Source organism: Chiloscyllium punctatum, chromosome 32 (assembly GCF_047496795.1).
Source record: "Chiloscyllium punctatum isolate Juve2018m chromosome 32, sChiPun1.3, whole genome shotgun sequence".
NCBI lineage: Eukaryota > Metazoa > Chordata > Chondrichthyes > Orectolobiformes > Hemiscylliidae > Chiloscyllium > Chiloscyllium punctatum.
In genome coordinates, this window is record NC_092770.1 from 8,133,346 (window position 1) to 8,148,939 (window position 15,594).

The 15,594-nt window shown below is 37.7% G+C and overlaps 1 protein-coding gene and 1 long non-coding RNA gene across 8 annotated transcripts in view; one reads left to right on the plus strand and one right to left on the minus strand.

The window, feature by feature from the left end:
- hmga2 (high mobility group AT-hook 2) overlaps positions 1-10,074 on the minus strand; it is a 160,393-nt gene extending 150,319 nt beyond the window's left edge. Inside the window, exons 1-3 of one of the 4 annotated variants that reach the window (XR_011953383.1) lie at positions 9,226-9,953; positions 7,331-7,417; positions 4,533-4,583 (exon numbers count right to left, since the gene is read on the minus strand). Coding sequence is in view for 3 of the 4 variants with exons in the window: in XM_072551585.1 (XP_072407686.1) it covers positions 4,533-4,583; positions 7,331-7,417; positions 9,197-9,330 (272 nt within the window). In the remaining variant the exon portion in view is untranslated. Of the gene's footprint in view, positions 1-4,532; positions 4,584-7,330; positions 7,418-9,196 lie in introns of all 4 variants that reach the window. The other 3 variants (XM_072551585.1, XM_072551586.1, XM_072551587.1) reach the window with 3 other exon arrangements.
- LOC140457865 (uncharacterized) lies at positions 9,475-13,886 on the plus strand. Of its 4 annotated transcripts, none has more exons than XR_011953387.1 (3): positions 9,475-9,538; positions 11,811-11,915; positions 12,503-13,886. It is a non-coding gene; the product is annotated as an uncharacterized lncRNA (long non-coding RNA). The 4 variants fall into 4 exon arrangements; XR_011953384.1 differs by lacking the exon at positions 9,475-9,538 and adding an exon at positions 10,053-10,211; XR_011953388.1 differs by lacking the exon at positions 9,475-9,538 and adding an exon at positions 10,107-10,265.
- The last annotated feature ends 1,708 nt before the right edge of the window (positions 13,887-15,594 follow it).

Here is a 15,594-nt window from a genome sequence, read left to right on the forward strand (position 1 = left end):
CAAAGGAATTGTTCTACATCATATTTGCAAATGCCACAATCATGGGAATGGACGTTAAGCTGTGGAGCCATAGAACAGTGTTCTTCAACAGAAATTGCTGACTGGCACCAAGAGTGGCCCCGGAGACAGCATTCTAGCCACAGACATTAGTTTTAATAGAAAATGCCTTGCATGCATTCTCATGGTACAGGTTAATGCACTTAAACATATATTATATTCAGGAAGAAAAGCACTAAAAAAGATATTAATGCCTTTTGTTTCACGTTGTCTCGTTTTACCAACACAAACATTGAAATATTAAAAGTAGATACACAAACATTAGGTGAATGAGTATCAAGGTCACATCCCCATTAAAGTGTTACTCATTTTTTAAAATTTAATTAACCAGATATGCGATTAGTCACACTTAGATACTAATTTAGTTACATGTGACTCATGAGCTGAATGGTTTCTCTCTATAACAATAGTTGTTCAACAAGTGTTCTGTCAATGTTGTGTCTTTATTTTTGAAAAGTGTATGATTTATCATTGATTTCAGATCTTCAAAATGACCTTTCCAGTTTAATAAGTTTTGGACTGCATAGGTTTGTATAAGAATTTAATTCTTCATAATGTACAAGTTAGGGCCACTTCTCACATTGATATAGTTGCTCTTTTTCAGGAATACAATTACTGTGGCTTCTTTCATACCTCAAGCTCAGGACGTGATAACAATGTTATTTAATTTGTTTGATAAGCACCCAACCAGAAGAGATATTCATTTCCTTAGAATTAAATGGGTGCTCCATTACTTACAATGGAGCTTTCAAGACAAGGCTCAAGGGGCTAAAAAGCCTATTCATGATCTTATGTTCCTAAATTACACAATTGTAAACACACAAATTGTATGTCAACATCTAGTTAATGGAAATGGCAAATCAATTAATTAGGAAAAAAATGACAAACATGAAAGTCGAGTACAAATAAGTGTTATAAAACTGGTAGTACTTGACATAGCATGCTAGATATTCTTATCTTGTGGATGACCACCTACAAGTTAATAGTACACAGGATCTACATTCAGTCTCAAAGTAATCATTCACATTTATGAGAAGTATATTCTGCGACTGTTACATACTGCTGAGGTCTTAATGAGGGTGACCAAAAGGACATTTCAAACAAAAATAAGCCACTGTTATGTTATTCCAGCACATTCTTCATTCACAACAATTACAGATTTACTCATTATTTATGTTTCTAAATACCCACTGGAGAACGGAAGAACTTCATCACTTATTCAAGTACTAAACACACAGAACTATAAAAATAATTTTCTTATGGAACATCTATCTAGATTTATTGTTTCTTTTTTTTCCCCTCCAAAACAGAAAGTTTTGAATAAGAACAAGTTGCACAGGCAATCGGAACCTTCTGTGCTGTTATCAAGTGGCCATTCTTCAAGCATTAACAGTGACAAGTTAACTGTAAGCACATTACAACTGAACTCATTCAGATTTTGCGTACTGGCGTATAAGTCATTTTGAGTAGATTCAGTGAAAATCAGGAGTGGTTATTTTTGCTATTTCTTCTGCCCTAAATGTCATTTACTAGAGTTATCTGCTGAACTCTTACCAATCATGTTAACTTTGAGTTACCTGGTCTCATAATGGTCAAGATTGAAAACTTGTGATTATGCATGACACTAGAAATTGTGGCTTAATCTTTTTCTTCCCTGATCTTAAAGTGATAAATGTTAGGTATTAAAAAGCTGCTAAATTGCAATGGAATATTTGCAAAACTAATCAGGAGTTATTTTCAGGTCAAAATAGCTTTTGTGATTCTGGCAAACAAACATCTTATATTACACACAGGGATTTATGCAAAAAAAAATCAAGATTGACAGAATGTACACAAGTTACGAGAAAGGACTTTTACTTTTCAATTTAAATAGTGTAGAAAAATAATGGGAAGTGCAGTTATTAATGAATGGCAGGAACAGAAGAAAAGACAGGTTCCTTTATCTCACAGCTACCAAACACTGAATGAATAAAATCAATTTCATACAAATCAGTTCCAAATTTACTACAATTGACAACATTTCTCAATGCTCCTAACAACAGGTAGACGCTTGCACGGTCAGTTCCTTCCAAATAATGTAGCACTTAAAAAGAAATCATGTAGTGTTGAATTAAAATTCAGTTAAGCCTTCCCAGCTGTGAAGATGGACATCAAAATGGACGGAGTAGATGTCCTTGGTAGTAAATGTCTAGTAAATGTCCTTGATAATGTTTGTCACAAAAGCAGACAATACAATTTTCTACTAGAATCTGCATTCCAATGTTGCTCAGTTTACCCAACATGTGCAATCACAAAAGGAAAGTTAGGAGATAACGCAATTGAAATAACCGAATTACTGAAATTAAATTCAGGAAAGCTCAAGCTTAGGTCTGAGCTTTCATTCAAACAAATATTTTCATGATACAACTGGCCAGAATATCTTAAAATTAAGGTAATTTTGCCAAAGATGTTACGAACTGTACTGATGTGTACAGAGCAACATTAATGGATGGCATTAGGTGTCCATCATCCATACTTCCTTGTCAAGTGATTGAAGACACCATAGAAATAGCAGTGTAATGAATTAGAGATTTTAAAACGTAAAGTTAATGAAAAAGAGCAATTGCATCAATTAAAACAATTTGCCACAATTTTATAAAAACCAATGACTGAACCTGGATCTACTACACATTTCTGGTCTTCATGTTCTCAAAAAAGGATGTTGAGGAGAAGATACAAGAAAGATTTACAATAACACCAGAGGTTAAAGACTGAACACTGGAGACACTGAAAGATGGGGCTCTTGACTGAATGATGATCTTGTTGATGTCTTACAAGTTTAGGCATGGAAAAAATATTTACATTTGTGATGTAGGGCTGTAAATATATGATCATCAATAAATGTAATGTGAAATTGAGTAGCAACTTCCTTATCCAGAGGATGGCAAGAATGTGCATTGTGGAACTCACTATCACAAGGAGTAGTTGAGAAGAATCACATTGATGCATTTAAGGGACAGCTAGATAAACACACAGAGGAGAAATGTAGAGGAGATTATGCTGATAGCTTTAGATAAAGAAGGATAAGAATTCTTGTGGGAAGGAGGTTTGTGTGAAGGATAGACATCAGCATAAACCAGTAGGACCAAATGGACTATTCATGTGCTGTAAGATGTAGGTAATTTTAGCATTTTAAAAACAATCATTACACAGCATACTACTTTTCACATATTGGTGATCGTGAGTGTTTGCACTACAGGAATAAATCCTTTCAATAACTGCATGGAATAATAAAAACTGTTTATTCTTCTACACTGATTTATTTCAACAGCAAATTTTGATCACTATAATTAAGTTCAACAGTCATTTTATAGTATAAATTTACTATACATTCACAATACCTGTTAAACCATGTTATCAATTAATGGGTTACCAGCTCTTCTTTAAAATTAAGCTTTGCTTCATCACTCATTACCCCCAATCATTTCCTCTCAATAAAAAAGCAATTTTCCCCTTTCAAAACAGAGGAATAGCTATTTCATTTTGCAACCTATTTTATCTATCTCTGGTTGCTTTCCATATATGGCACTCGCACAAAATCTGCAGAACAGGACCATCATATCTTAATGGGCATTGTTACATATTAATCTCTATAACTTCAATATTGCTTGTAACAAAAACTTATCTAATTATTTAATGAAAGAAGTAGCAAATACAGTACCATCATTATCTCCTTGCTATTAAAATAATAAGAAAATAAAACTTTTTTTTAACTTCTATAACTGAAATATACATAGAACTGGGGTCACATTACTTGGATTCCCAGATTTAAGTTTCCTTTAAATCTTCTTCGTCCAAAGTAAAGAGCTTTGATTTTGCAAGATTCTTTTGAAAGTACCTGAAGGGAACAGATAACTGAAATACACAAACCACAGAAAAGGCAAATGTAGCCTCAACTCCGTACTGTATCAGGCAAAAGTGAAGATTGCAGACGCTGGAGATTAGAGTCGAGTGTGTAGTGCTGGAAAAGCACAGCAGGGCAGGCAGCATCTGAGGAGCAGGAGGATCTACGTTTTTGGTTTTTCCTGAAACACAGATCCTCCTACTTCTCGGATGCTGCCTGATCTGCTATGCTTTTCCAGCACCACACACTTGACTCTTGTACTCTATCAGCTGATCTCAAGTGGACTATCAACATGGGCATGACTTTTTTTTCCCATTTTCCCTTCTCTAAGCCAGCACAATCACTCATGGTTGATTAATATTCGATGATCCTAGCTGGAAATGCAAATGCAGGGGCATTTGTGAAGGACAGTATGGAGTTCAGTGGTGATGTATCTCCAGTCCAATATACAACTAAACTCATATGAAAAATGGAACAATTGAGCAATGTACTAAGAGGGTTCCTTGATAGAAATCAATGCCTCGGCATTCGGGGAAAATACAAAGAGAGAAGTTAAACACTAATGCAATACATGAAAAAAAAGGGCACTTACCCATTTTCTAGGTCTACCCCTAGGTCGTTTCTCACCAGAGGACTCAGCTTTCTAACAAAAGAATTAGAAAACTATGTTACCTCCATATTCTGAAGTCCTAACACAATCTCATACATAAGTTGACACTTCTTTATTATAAACATAAAACTTTTGATTATTCTATTAAACTTGTGTGTGCTCACAACTCAATTTCACCAATTCCTAACAAGTGGCTTATTAATTGATCAGGCCACTAAATAATTAATTTCATCCCTAGCAAAAGAAAAGGAACTGTATAATAACTCATTTCCTACAGTAACTATGTTTACAGTCTACTTTTGAGCTATTTTTAGGCACAAACAACACACAGACCCCCCTATACAACAAGGCGCACTTGGTGCTGTATTTATACACTGTACACTAAAAAATGTTGTATTGCTGATCAAAGAAGGGTGAAACGTTAGTTGAAATTGCATCCAATGTCTTTTATTATGCAATAGGCTAAATTACTCAGAAGTAATTTTACTTTTAAAATTAAGAAGGAAAAAAATCATTGGCCCCAAATTATCATTCTTATGGTCAGTAAGTTAATAAGATAAATTCAGCTAGTGATTAATTTTCACAGTCCAAACTAAGATGTCTACAAAAATATGGATCTTCGAAACAAGTCTCAACTTAAATTATTGACAATTAACATTTGGATTTGCAAGTTACCTGAACTCCAGGGTTATTAAAGTATTTGAAATAAGGAGACAATTGATATGGGAGCTGAACCAAGAAAGGTGGAGCTTTGAGCTGTACCTTTGTACGTTGCTATGTTGGGCGCAAAGGAAATTAAACCTGTGCAGTTGAAGGCAATTAACAAGACAAGGCCTGTTTAAATAATTTAATGGATATAAAGTATTCCTTAGGCATCCATCCTTTGTTGAGTAATAACGTAAGTGTAACAAATATAAACCCTGGAAAAGATATCTGACCTTTCAAGATGATACTGTTAGACATCAAGATAGACTGTGTCAAAGGTTCAGGTCGAGGGATTAATTGATGATGTACAGGACAGATAGCTATTGCCAGAGATTATGTAATACTATCACAGCGGTACATGGATTTAAATTTCACGAAGGTGGTCAAAATCAAAGGGCAGGACTTGAGTTATTAAATACAGTGTTAAAGAAAAATGGACTTGAAAACATTATAGGACAAAAATAATTTTCAATATTTCAGCTTTTGAAATTTTTAACTCTGCCTTTTGTTTTATTCAGTTTGAAAGTTATTGCTGTTATCATTTTTAAAAGGTGATGCTTAACCAAAAGAACATTGTGCCAAATTTCTAATCTAGAAAACCAAAAGCAAAAAAATCAATCACAATATCTTCCATGACAGAGACTAATTTCAGTTATTCCTTTTATCTTTTAATTATTAAACTAATCACTGTAATAGCCTTTTATCAGCAAAGGTAACACAAGAATGACACATTTCAGAAAAATCAGTGTTGTAGTTAATGTATTGCTGTCAAATTGTTGTCATGTTTTATACTACAGGTCTCCTAATAAATGTTTTTTTAAAGCATATACCCTAATGGACAAAGTCTCAAAAACAAGATTTCTCTTAGCTTTCTTTGAAATTTCCCTCTTTTCCATTTCACTTATAGGAATTGTCACAATGAGACATACAGATCAATACCTCATTTTGCTCTTTTAATTTATAAACTTTAAGTATTTCAAGAGAAGACTCAATCTGAAGAACTCTTCTGGCGTCATAATTTCTGGGGACAGGAGTTTAATGGAATAACATTTTCAGGATGAATTAGCCAAACATTGACCATAGTTGCAAGAGATTTTCAGTGTATTAGAAAATTTGCACACCTGTTTTATCTTAAAAAGCTTCAAACAAAACAATCAAAAACAATCATCAACCCCCAAAGTTTTCAGAACTTTACTTTCATGTCAATATTTAACGAGATGAACATGCGCTTATGATTTTTGGAATTAACAAGTCTATTTTGGAAAAGCACAAATTTAATCTTAGTACTCTTGATCAAAACCCTTCTGATCTATATTTTTCCCTCAAACTCAGAATAAGTTTTGCGCAATTATAAAATTTCTGTTAACATTAAAACAAACTTCGGCAAATATTTGTTGCCATAGAACTGCTAGTCAATATGTACCATATGGATTCTGCAATAAATTGAGTACTGAGAACTTTAACTTTTATTCTGCTAACATTTCAAATCGATAAAGAACAGAATTAGAGGTTTTTTTGAATGTTCAAATAACCATTGTTTTCAACCTAGCCATGCCCAAATTTAAATTTAATAAAGTGCCAAACATATATGCAGAAAAACCACAAAATATTGCTCATTAACATTTGATAATAGCGACTCAACATATTGAAATTTTAAGACAAAAGCACAGGTCAAGCAACGATACAGCTTTAAGTCAGAGGTTTCTTCAGATGGAATTAAGTATAATGGCATCATGAAATGTTGATAATTAGTACGACACATTCTACGGTAAAATATAACATGAGAAAAGTCTCTCCTTCTCAAAACTACTTAACTTCCTCAGACTGAAACAGAAAATGATCCTTCCTATAGGAAGCGGTCATGGTCTCAACACTTTAAACCTGGACTCTATTCTGACACAGCAGGAAATGTGATTCAAACAACACAAATGACTAAAATGGTGTAAATCCTCTGATAATCGGGATGAATGATGGAACTCATTTGTAAACTGGATTCTGATGAATGATTGAACTAGTTTGTGAAGTCGTCTTCTAAGTGTGGTTAATGTTCAGAAATGTTTCCACGTTAATCTCACCTTTTGAGCTGCTTTGGAGGGACCCTTGTTTTTGCTTCCTTTTGGTCTTCCCCTTGGTCGTTTAGGCGTAGGTGGTCCAGTCGGTTCCTATAATTTAATATGGAACAGTGACCAGTTAAGGGCAGATTTACGGAACTTTAGACTTCAATGCGTTAAATTCTTTAGAAAAAGTGCACAAACAGAACCTCAAGCTCAATGTATAAAGTTGGGTCTTGGTGACATTCTGCAGTTTGCTTGGATTTATTGGAATCAGGTTATCATTTTGGAAAATATTGAATGAGATACTGGGTCATTTTTAGCTGATAACTTTTTTAAAAAAGTTATATATAACTTTTAGTAATCCCAAAGTATCATTTGACTTTCTGAAGCCCTTGTTATTATGAACCTTCACTGTACCAATTACAATTTAAGAAGTCTAACTGTATTATTGGCAAAATAGATGCGACCTGCATACAATATGCACTGGACTTGACCAAATATGGCAAACTTTTAATCGTTTAAAGCTTGTGAGGGGGAAAGTAATTGTTTTTTTTAAGGTTCCATTGAAATCCACTCCAAATTTTCTAACAACGTGCGTTCTTTTGAAAATTGAATGATGTGCTGTGACCATTTACCAAACTAATAGTGTCGGGGGGGGGGGGGGGGTGGTTATCCAGAGTCAACAGGCAATCGCCATTCAAACCGAAGATATTCAAACTTTTAGCAAACAGATCCAATGAAAAACTTGGTGGTTGAATGGGCTCAGGTTCTTAAATACCCATGTCTCGAAACAAGCGCGTTTCAACTTCGATTCCCAAATCTTGGGGGGGGGGGGGGGGGGGGAAAGAGTAACACAAACTTGTGCGCTTGGCAAGCTGTATTTTCAACCACTCGGAGACATTTAATAAAAAGCGAACGTGTCAAATCCAAACGGAAGGAAAAGTCTGTGCAGATATTTGTTTGCTTTTTAAATAAACCACTGCCCCGCAGATTCATGATCCGGGCACACACCATATTATTAAATAGCCTTGTAGGATGTCTTGCTTAGAATATAAAGCAAGAAAGAGGCAAAAAATTTGGGATCACTGAATTAATTCGGACGCGTGCAAAATCAGTTATTTCACTTGCACAGAGTGATGCATGAGCAAATAGCAATGACTATGCCCAACACTGTATTGGGGGGGGGGGGGGGGGAAAGCGCCTCTGTTTTGTAGATAATCTGGAATTACCGCATTTACATTACATAACGTCTATTACTACGGTCCTGAAAGTGACCAGAATTGGGGGGGGGGGGGGGGGGGGAGAAGAATGATAATCTCATGCACTTTTCAACGCTGGAACAATGCAGGGATTTTTAAACAGCGCAGGGTGCAGGAGATTTTCATCAAAACTATGGGAAAATAAACCTTTACTGCAGCCACGTAGAGAGAGAGAGAGAGAGAGAGAGGGAGGGCGAGTGTGTGTCCCACAAGACATCAAATTAGGCGGGATTTTCGGATCACATTTTTTAAATGGGTGCAACTTAAAAAACACAAGCGAAATAGCCGAGAGTCCCAGAGGTCTTGGAAGCCGCGAATATGCGACAGATAACTCCGGTAACCGAGTCTCATTCAGTTTATTGCAAGCCCTTTTGAACGCGGTGTTCTATTATTGATATCACTGGCAGCGTTTAACGTTACCGTCACCCGGAGATCATTGTTTGAAAGCGCTTCCGAATCTACCATCACTGAGCGTCCCCATCGCTAACACTGGCTTCCAGCAGACTGAACATTTACTGAAGCCACAGGATTGTGAATACAAGAGGGTGGCAGTTTACAAACAGCACACACAGCCCAACGCACAAAAACCTGAATTGTCCCATTCAGTTCAAATAAAAATTTGGTTTACCGAAAACGAAATAAACGCATGATACTGACTTGCTGCTGTTTCTTGGGTCTTCCCCGACCTCTCTTCTGCGGTGTCTCTGCAGGTTGTTCCGGGGGAGTCGATGACTGGCTCGGTCCTTCACCTCCTGTACTCATTGTGGCTTCTGACACTCCTGGCTCTTTCCAACAGGTTAACACCAAGAAGCAGAAACACCGGACGTCCTGCTGTTGAATGAGATGAGGAGGAGGCAAAAAAAAAGAAATGGAGGCAGGGAATGATGAGGGGGGGGGGGCGGTGGTGAGGTGGGGGGAATAAACTAGGGCAAGTCCAGGATGCTATGAAAAAGATGCGCTCGTTCTTGAGGTGGGTACCGCTGTTGGGGCTTTTATTTTCTGTTGTTGCTTTTGTTTTTTTTTGTAAATACCCTTCTGTCGTTGTAATTTGAATGGGAGCTAGGAATGAACCGAGCCAGTTATAATCTACCGGCAATGAAATAGGTGTACTACAGTTTGCTGCCAAGTTTACAAATAATGACCATACTTTATATAAACCAACACACGGAGGGGGGAGAGAGAGCGCAGCCGGTGTGGAGGAGTTTCAATTAAAGGAAAGGAGTTACTGGGGGCTATAATTCCCGTCCAGCCCTCGAAATGAGAGAGTTTTTAAAAAAAAACACCTTTCCCCGTGGTTGGAATAGAAAAACAGGGAAATGTTGGGGGGAGGGGACGGTGGGGTTGAGAAGGGGAGGGGGCTGGGGGATGAAGAAAACGAAACGATCGGCTCGGACAAGAGCCAGATAAAACATTAGGAATTCACTAGGACTTTGGGGGGGGGGTGGGTAGAGCCTACAGTCAAGGGAGCTCACGTGTCTCAAACTCGGGCACTCAGTAATAAAGCTTCCTGTGAATGGCTGGAATCCAGCAGGTTATTTCAATACACACCGTGTGAGCAACACAGCAACATTCCGAGGCCAGGAGTGCTTCCAAGGTGCTCCCACTTTCTCTCTGAGGCATAGCGGAGCACCTCATCCATGAAGGTATCGGTAGCCGAACTGCAACTCCCCCACCACTTCATTGTAGGCTGCTGCTGAGTAAGTCAGCACTGGGCCCTGCTAATCGCTGTACAAAGGGCAAATGGAGGGGGGGGAGGTGGTTGGTGAAGAAGTGTCTCTCTCCCAATTTAAAACCAGCTTGATATAGGAAATTGGCAAAAATAAATGCTCCACATTTTACACAATGAGAAATCTGCTAATTTCACTCTTCCTTCCCCCCCTTTGCTGTGTATTTTTAAATAAAAGATGTATTTAAAATACATCTTGCTCGTGCAAGTAGTAAGATTCCGGATTGCAGCTGGGGTTGGTGGATTATTTTGAACGATTAAGCGCACACACAGTTTGCACAAGAGCAGGGAACATCTTCGCTTGCAGTGTGCGCCTCTCCGCAGAAGCTGCATGTGCTTTCTCGACCTCCAACAGCCAAGCGAGCCTTTGATGTGCGCCGCTCAACGACATAAAGTGAGATCAATTACAGAGGAACAACAGTGACAAAGAATTCCCTGCTTTACGTGCAGGCAGTTTCCCACGATCGCCGAGTCAGTTCTGAACAAGGAATTTAGATTTCTCCCTGTCCCCTCTTGTCTGCCACACAATAGGGAGAGAGAGAGAGAGACATGAATTTCTGTACTGGGTAGTGGTGGTATGGGGGGGGGGGAGACAGGAACAAGTTTACAGTATGTGAACTTTACGCGTTGATTGTTGCAAAAAGTAAACGCGTTTCGCAATTTGCACTCGGCTGAGAGAGCAGCAAGTTTTTTTTTAAAAGAAAGGTTAAGTAACTTTGAAAAGAAACTGCAGTGCCAACCTACCCCCCACCCCAAAAAAAACACATCTACGCGGTTAATCTGTCATTCGCAGATCAACTTCATTCACAAAAAAACCCAGCAATGGGGACCCCCAAGATGCAGGACGGGAAAGTTTGCCCGCCCGTCTGCTGTGGACTCCTCCCCCTGTAGACTGCATGGCGTCAGGTCTTGAAACGAATGAAATGATCATGCTAAAAAAAACCTAATCAATAGTCATTGCCGTAAATTACTGCAGGAAGTGCTAAAAAAAACACAAATTCCTGAAAGAAGACCGATTGCAACCTCAGGCATGTAGGGCTCGGCAAAACGACAATGGGTAATCCATATATATATATATATATATATGTTCTCCCCAGTTCGGAAATAAAAATATTTGCAATTGGAGTGTTTCGGCGGGGAAGCTTCAGTTCACGTTCGCCCTTACCACTAACGCATTAAATGACTCCCTATCCCTGTTTGATCGCTCCGATTAGTTAAATCCAAATTACCTGGGTATGGAAATACAAACTTTTAGAAGTGTGATCTATTGCCTGGTGGTCAATGGGGTTTCGAAATGAATCCGCAGTTTGCAACATGACTGCTGGAAATGAACAGTTGATTTGGGGGGGGCTGGAGTGGGATGGGGGAAATGAGAGTGGGAGTTAAGCCACAGTTTTAAAACCCTGAAGTTGGGCGGCTGCCCGAGAGTGGTGGGTTGTTGCCTTCATTTCTGTCAGGGATGGTGGAGTGTGCTGTCACATTAAATGTGTTTATATCCTGTGTTTTCGCTCCGTAGGGATGCCGAGGGAATGTCAGCATAGGCTGTGGAATAGGGGGAAGGAGGATTTGGAAGCATGGTGTACCACAGGCATAGACACTGAAAGATGGGATCACACCAAGGGTAAGCAACCTTCCCCCACCCTAACACACCTCAAAAAAAATGGTTTGGCGTTACACGTAATTCCTGAAGGATTTTAACATTATATTATTAAGCTCTTTCACACGTTTATATGTGTCTGTATACTATCATACACGCATATAAGCAGTTTTCTTTTCTAGACATCCAATTCCCGATTTTTAAAATATCATTGCAAACAAAAAAGCCACTTCTTTTCTCAATCAAATCTCACTCATTCACAAAGTCTTGGCCTCTCAGCTGGTACTGTAACGGCTTGCCCCCATCCCCCATGTTGCTGACCTGCAACACGTTTTACCTCATGGTAGAAACAAAGACAAAGGCACAGTTTAGCTCCTCGCGCTTACAATTAGCCTAAGAATTTATCTATAAACATACAAACGTGGTTCTTTCTCGGGTGCAAATCTGCAGATGCATTGGGGAAGTGGATGGGTGGTGTGTGTATTTGCTGGGGTGGGGAGGATGCTATTGGACCAGGAATGAGGGGCACTTTTTTTTAAAAAAGTTGCAAGTGTGCCTGCTTTTATTTCCGTCAATGGTAGTCTGAAGCATTTTGTTTTTATCTGATGAAGAAACAACCCGAGGGATGAACAAAAGAAACCACACACGGATTTACACAAAGCACAATGGGACCATCTACAAACATTACCCGAGAGCCAGGGAGGAGCCAACGTGTTCGAGAAAATTGTCGCTCAGATGGAACTTCTAACCCTGAACTTTTTGTTTGCATTGTCAACTAACTTATTTGTTCGTAAACAAACCCATACTGAACGGTCTCTCCCCCCCCCCTTCCTTGGTTCAATTTCTTATATTTCCTCATCGTAATGGAGTGATTTATATACATGCACGTTTTCATTAATCTATTTTAAATTTTTTTTAAGTTACCCAGCATTACTCAGCAACTACCGTGCTCGATTAAGATTGCCCCTTTCAAATTTACATTGTTATTCATTTTTCATTTCGCCGATGGATGGTGTGAATTTTAATAACAGTACGGAAAATGCAACTTTAGACTTCTTTTTCAAAACGAAAACATTGATTTCTGATGCGATGTTACTGATGGCGATGTGTTTTTATGGCCATAATCATTTCAAAATTGAATTTAAAATAATAATCGTAATTAGTAACCCCCTCCTTTGCAGAACTTTGTGCATGTTAAAACCATCAACAACCAATAAATATACCATTCTTTCAATACGGCTCGGCTTCCTTTGCAAAAAAAACCTCCACGTGGTATGTTTTTAAAATCATAATGTATTGCTACAAAGACATTTTTTCAGAGTCCCTGGAGAGAAGGCCGTGGACAAAAACCTTAGTATGTCTAATAATGCTCTTGTTGTTTTGAGAGTTCCCGTTTCTTAAAGATCTTTTCGGGACTCAGGAGAAAGGGAAGGAAAAATGCTCCAGTAGCGATTTTTTTTTGTAATTGTGAAATTGGCTTGAAAAATTCGCCAAATGAATTGTTCACCTTTAATATGCTCAAAGATTGCCTGTAATTAGACATGTAACCGGACTGCTTTTCAGTTTATTTTGCAAAGATCCTTTTTTAATATCAATACCTATATCAATCAATCTATAGATAGCTTTTCCTGTAGGTACAGTTTATTGTGCATGCACACGTATCTTCTTGTGCTGCAATTGCTGCCCTTTATAATTAACCATAGTAGTAGGGTCAGTTCCATTTAAGTGAATATTTATGTTAACTGAATAGAAATTGGGGAAGCTCGTTTTCTGCCTAAGTCTGTTTTCTTAAAAAAAAGTTAAATGAATTCCTTTATTTCAAACAGAGTTTGCATTGTGAGTATTCTGAAAGTAAGAAAAATAAAACAAAACGGTGTAAATGTTTCCTATGTTATAAACCTATTGCTGTCAAACATGGAGGAAAATTATTGCATTTGAACATGGATTTTAATGTGGGTTTCTGCTGTGTAAATAAATTGCACTGTGCAAATCGAATTCATAGACTTGTTTTCTATCCCCTGTATACTTTGCAGCCTCATACTTGAATTTGTTGTCAATTTCCATGTAACTCAAAGTTACATTACTGCTATAAGTGAGGGAAACACATTTCTTAATTTGATTGGAGTGCAGCTCCCTTTGGCTGGTGGTTTCTAGGGTATAATATAAATGATTTGAACAGGTACATTACAATGGCAGAAATGCTAATAAAAGATTGGCGAAACTAATAACTAGCAATCTCCAGTCATACTCTAACTTGACGAAATTATAGTGATTGACTGGTAACTTGATATGATCCGGTAAAAGCATTGAATTAGGATAGACACGCATGTGAATGCAGCATCATTTCCAGTTTGCTCAAATTGACAGTGAATGAATGTGATTTTGTATTGCAAATGTGGGTAAAGGAATAACCTGTGAGTGAGCGCTGAGTGTTACAAGGTTTCCTGTAGCAACTCAGTTAGTTACCCTTAATTCCACAACTCTTGTTCAACTCGCAATTAGACAACAAATAGATAACCCATTTATATTTCTCTGCCATAACTCCAAGAAGTCCTAGTAACTCTGCTCAGTTCCTAATGGCTGCAATTTCAATCACCCATCTCAGCTACTGGCTCAGGTTGAACTTAATAGGATACAATACCAGAGACCTCTGTAATCCAGTGCACATATTTAAATCCCACATCTTACCTTACATCTAGAAGGTCTACTTCTGGCTTTGCAATACCCATGCTTTTGACTGTCCTTACACCTTTCCCAATTGGAATTCTCATCAATCCCATCATCACCTCTAGATTCGATTTCTTTGTTTTCTCCAGCTCCATCACACATCACTTTCTCCAAGATTATGTTGTTTTCATTCATGCTGTGCCCGGATCTTTCATTATTACTATTTCCAACACTTTAGAACTTTATCCCGATTTGCAATCTCATTCATAATCATTTTGTCTCATGCTGTGTGTTTCAGGCTACAGCATTTGGTTTTCTGAAACTGGTCTACAAGTATACCTTTTTCTTCTGCTTCATTGTGATCTTTTTGGTATTGCGCTGTTAAATGTGTTTCTCAAACGAAATGTTTTGCTCTATCTCTCCTAAATTTGCAAATCCTGTAAAATCTGATCTCATGGTTATATCTTTGCATAATTGTTCTGTACACTCATGTTTGGATTGTGTTCTCTCCCCCACCTTGACACCATTAAGCACTGTTGAATTGAAGGTGCTGTAAAAATGCAAATTGCATTTATGTTTCCTTTAAATAGCTGGGCTAGCTTTAATGTAAACCTCAGATATTTGAATGTAAGGCACTTTATGTTGTCTAATTATTTTGCTGCTGTCTGCAAAGAACTATTTTGTACATCACTTGTTTGCGCTGGCAAATACAAAGAATCAGCTGCTGCATCAACAGACGTGAGAATGACCATGTACCCATATTTATTTTCTTGAATCTGAGCATTTTAATTATCAAAATAATAACATTGTTTGCATGGTCATCACTCTGCAACATAATATAGACACACATCTTTGGATTTTTATAATAGCTATTGAAGAATATTATTCAGTGCTTGCCAGTCACCACATTTTGTTAGTGGTAGGCACATGGACAAATATTCTATTGAAGAATATCTGTAGTTACACTATTACAATTTGAACATTGAATAGCTGTGTGAACCCAAAATAGGACAGTTTACATTGCATATTTCTGGAG